The 4,337-nt window shown below is 38.4% G+C and overlaps 1 protein-coding gene across 1 annotated transcript in view; it reads left to right on the forward strand.

The window, feature by feature from the left end:
- The window catches only part of LOC107677494 (macrophage-stimulating protein receptor-like), a 16,243-nt gene that overhangs the window by 9,001 nt on the left and 2,905 nt on the right, over positions 1–4,337 (forward strand). The window contains exons 10-17 of the mRNA XM_016472415.1: positions 666–884; positions 1,008–1,154; positions 1,264–1,417; positions 1,548–1,640; positions 1,746–1,955; positions 2,635–2,715; positions 3,147–3,328; positions 3,570–3,679. Coding sequence (XP_016327901.1) covers positions 666–884; positions 1,008–1,154; positions 1,264–1,417; positions 1,548–1,640; positions 1,746–1,955; positions 2,635–2,715; positions 3,147–3,328; positions 3,570–3,679 — 1,196 coding nt within the window. The remainder of the gene's footprint in view (positions 1–665; positions 885–1,007; positions 1,155–1,263; positions 1,418–1,547; positions 1,641–1,745; positions 1,956–2,634; positions 2,716–3,146; positions 3,329–3,569; positions 3,680–4,337) is intronic.

A 4,337-nucleotide genomic window follows, 5' to 3' on the forward strand; every position in this document is an offset into this window, starting at 1 on the left:
AAAATATATATATATATATATATATATATATATATTTTGCTTAATATTTTAAAATAAAAGTTCTTTGTAACACTCTTTAAGTTTCAGAACTTCCAGAGTGCAAATCTATTTATTGAAAATAAAGTTAGATGAAAAAATGTTTTGTTTTAAAATCCTCCAGAACATTAACAGAAATTTAGCCCAACCCATGGTAATGTAATAAGAAGGTAGCAGGATAGACAATATTCACTACTAGAACTAGTCAAATTTTGTGCAGCTTCTGGCTGTGTAGCACCTACGGCTCTGCAGATGCTACATTATCTAAATGTTAGAAGAGTGGCTTTTACATTTCAGTCTGATCTCAGTTTGAGCGGCATGTTTTCAAAGCATTGTACCTTATTTTATTTGTGTTTAAGGTCATATATTTAGTGTTGGGTGACTCTGTCTGCTCTCTTTAATGACCACAACAACACTACATAGGTTTTTATAACTTCACAACAGACTTGTCTCAGTTCTTCCACTGAGAGCTGTGATCATGAATTAAAGATTAAAGTGTTTTAAATATATACCTTAGTAGTACAACTTTAGCATTTGCCAGTTTCTGGATCAAAGCAAACGGATATAGATTTGTGAGCACATTACATTTTTCTTCTTTCACATTTGCTTCATACTGTTGTTCCCTGAAGGAGTGCAGAGGGAAAGCAATACCCACCCGTATGGAGTGCATCACCCCCGTCTTCCATCGAGATGAGACAGAAGAGGGTGAGCTCTCGTTTGACATGGACGGAGTGCTCGGTCTGTGGAAACAAGACTTCTCCTACCACCCCTATGGCAGACCCATCCCGTTTGAGACTGAAGGTCACATACTGAGACTCTACCCCGGGTTTGATGAAGTGTCCTTGCATGTATGTAGATACATCCATGAGTACAATCCCATTGTTGCATTGCTGCACTTTTTCACTTTTAATCATCTTTCTGAGAAAAGATTTACAATCTAAGATTCAAAATCTTTCTTCCTCATGACGCAGCACCAGAAGTTGAACCTTGTGAGCTCCTGCATGTCAATCACGATGACGGTTGGAGATGTTGACTGTGGTGCTAAAGTTTTAGATAATGAGATCACATGCAGGATCCCTAATAATCTCACCATTCCCAGGGAGGGTTTACTTGTGAAGGTGAGTGTGTGTAAATCTATAAATGCAGTAAAACACCTCGTCTTTAGCCAAAGCAAATTAGTTGCATAATACAACCTCACACACTGAAGTCTGTATTTTCCTGTACCAGGTAACAGTTAATGGATACACACATAATGTTGGCACCGTAATCTTGGTCAGTAACCACTATATGGTGGGTATTGTGCTTGGCATACTGGCAGCTCTGGTCACGGGTGCGGTTATGGCCTTTATCGTGCTGAAACACCTGAGGAAACAGAAAAAAGGTGAGCACAAATTATGCCACGTCCTACTAATGCAAATCTTGTGCAGTCATTCCTAAATTTCATACCTTACCAAGCACAGCTGTTATGAAAAAAGGCAGTTTTATTCAGTTTTATCCTTCTTTACCCACAGCTTCGCTGGCAGAAAATCGCCTGTCTTACTTTTCCCATAGTCGTTCACGTAATAATAGTGTGGATTTATGTCCCTTAGGAGACTACAGACGTGGTGAGACAACATCTTCACATCGGCAACACATTTTAATTTATGAAACTTTGAAGTTGAAGTCTACAGATACTTTAGAAACATTAGGTTGTTTGGTGTTTGCAGAAGTGCCCCTCACAACCATCCCTGCACCTACTGGGGCCGTGGCGTTCCCCGGCCTGGCCTACACAGGCACCCTGGACACAACCCTGACCCCTCTCATGCACCCAGAGAAGATCTCCATCACCAGTTTCCGCCCTGAGCTGCTGGAGGAGGTGAAGGACGTGCTGATCCCAGCCTCCATGCTCAAGGTTCACCACCACCAGATCATCGGAAAAGGTGTGTTTATAAATAAAATATACTGTATGCTGAAAATAAGTTTAATACACTACCTCTCAAAGGTTTAGAAGTCTGTAAGATTTTTAAAGTATCTTCTCACCATTGCTGTATTCATTTGATTAAAATACAGTAAAAACAGTAATATTGTAAAAATGTTTTTACAATTTAAAATAACTGTTTTCTATTTAAATTTATTTTAAAATATAATTTACTCCTGTGATTCAAAGCTGAATTTCAGCATCATTACTCCAGTCTTCAGTATCACATGATCCTTCAGAAATCATTCTAACATGCTGATTTGCTGCTCAAGAAACATTTCTTATTATTATCAATGTTGAAAACAGTTGTGCTACTTAATATTTTTTGTGGAAATCATGACGCTTTTTTTCTTCAGAATTATTTAAAAACATTCAAAACAGCAGATTTGTTTTAAATAGAATTCTTTTATAACATTATAAATGTCTTTTGATTAATTCATAAGTCTTTGCAGAATAAAAGAAAAGAAAATTACCTGAATCTTACTGACCCCAAACTCCAGGGTTTAGAACAAGATATTGCACCATTTCTAAAAAAAAACAAAAAAAAACAAAGAGTTATTGGAAAAGGGAATAAGGTCATGTTATAAACATGAAGATTATTGGCACTGTTAATAAAAATGTTTTATTTATTTTTTTTGTAGGACACTTTGGGACAGTTTACCATGGTTACCTCACTGACCACAACAACAGAGAAATCCATTGTGCTGTGAAATCTCTTAACAGTAAGAAACTCCTCAATGAAAAGAGCTCATAAAGATACTCATGAAGAACCGAACTACCCTCTCGGGATTACCTGCCTGATAAAAAAACAAAAAAACAGTTATTTCTCACGATGAGCTGCCTTGAAAATTGGGTAGCTGTTAGCTGTAGCAGCAGTAGTGTTCCTGTTGCTTAAACATTGTGGTTTTAGCAACAATAGGTCATGGGTGCAATTCTCAGGGAATGCATGAACTGATTAAATGTGTATTGTACCTTGAATGCAATATAAGTTTCTTCAGATAAAAGGGTCTGCATGCATAAATGTAGCAGTTTTTTTTTTAAAGTACACTTTTTTTAAAAAGACTGATCTCTAAATGTAAATTGACTTCAATGGCTTAAATAATATAAATGTGTACTTGCAACTGTATTTTCTCACATTCTGTCTCTCTGGTAGGAATAACAGATGTGGAAGAAGTGGAGCAGTTTCTGAAAGAGGGCATTCTGATGAAGGGATTTCATCACAGTAATGTCCTCTCTCTGCTGGGTATTCTGCTTCCTGAAGAGGGACTTCCCTTGGTGGTCTTACCTTATATGAAACACGGAGACTTGCGTCATTTCATTCGCTGTGAGAAGAGGGTCAGTTGCTAGAACTTAAACTCTTAACATATAAAATATGTTATGTATTTAGCCTTTTACCTTTGCCTTACACAATAGTTTTGTAATTGTGGATGGACTTCACAACATAACCTCCTGCACAGCTCAGAATCAAGTTCATGACCTTTACCGAAGCTCCAGCAGTAATGTTTCCAATAATTACACAAACTCATTGTGTGCTTGTTATATATGAGTCTTATGTAGTTTTGTCGTCTTACCCTAGAATCCCACAGTTAAGGATTTGATTGGCTTCGGGCTCCAGGTTGCTAAAGGAATGGAGTATCTAGCACAAAAGAAATTTGTACACCGGGATCTGGCAGCACGCAATTGCATGTGAGTGTTGCATGCACAAAGATTTGGCTTTAAGGCCCTGATATACTTGTATAAGTGAACTAGAGTGACATAATTTCAAACAAAATCAAGCCAAATTAAGTTTGTTTGGAGTTCGTTTCGACAGTTCAGAATAGCTTGCCAAAGTGAACTTTCCAGAAAAGTTCAGCTGGTAAACAGCTGGTTTACACAGACCATTGGTCTGTGGCGATTACATTTTTGTAACTTTAACTTGACTTTGACGTGGAAACCTTCTCTGATTCATTTCTCTGTATAGTCCATCTAGGTCAGACGTAAGTACACATGTGAACACACTGGAGAGCTGTTAATAGTAGAAATTAAAGTTGCAATTCTAATTTAAAGCTACACTGATACTGATTTTTCATGTTTAATACCGTATGTATGTATGGTGACCCATACTCGGAATTAGTGCTCTGTATTTATCCCATCCAAAGTGCACACACACAGCAGTGCACACACCCGGAGTGCACACACTCCGTCCAAAGTGCACACACACAGCAGTGCACACACCCGGAGTGCACAGTGGGCAGCCATTTTTTTGCTGCGGCACCCGGGGAGCAGTTGGTTGCTCAAGGGCACCTCAGTCGTGGTATTGAAGGGGGGAGAGAGCGCTGTACATTCACTCCCCCCACCTACAATC

The sequence above is a fragment of the Sinocyclocheilus anshuiensis genome, unplaced genomic scaffold (genome assembly GCF_001515605.1).
Source record: "Sinocyclocheilus anshuiensis isolate Anshui unplaced genomic scaffold, SAMN03320099.WGS_v1.1 scaffold660, whole genome shotgun sequence".
Taxonomy (NCBI): Eukaryota; Metazoa; Chordata; class Actinopteri; order Cypriniformes; family Cyprinidae; genus Sinocyclocheilus; species Sinocyclocheilus anshuiensis.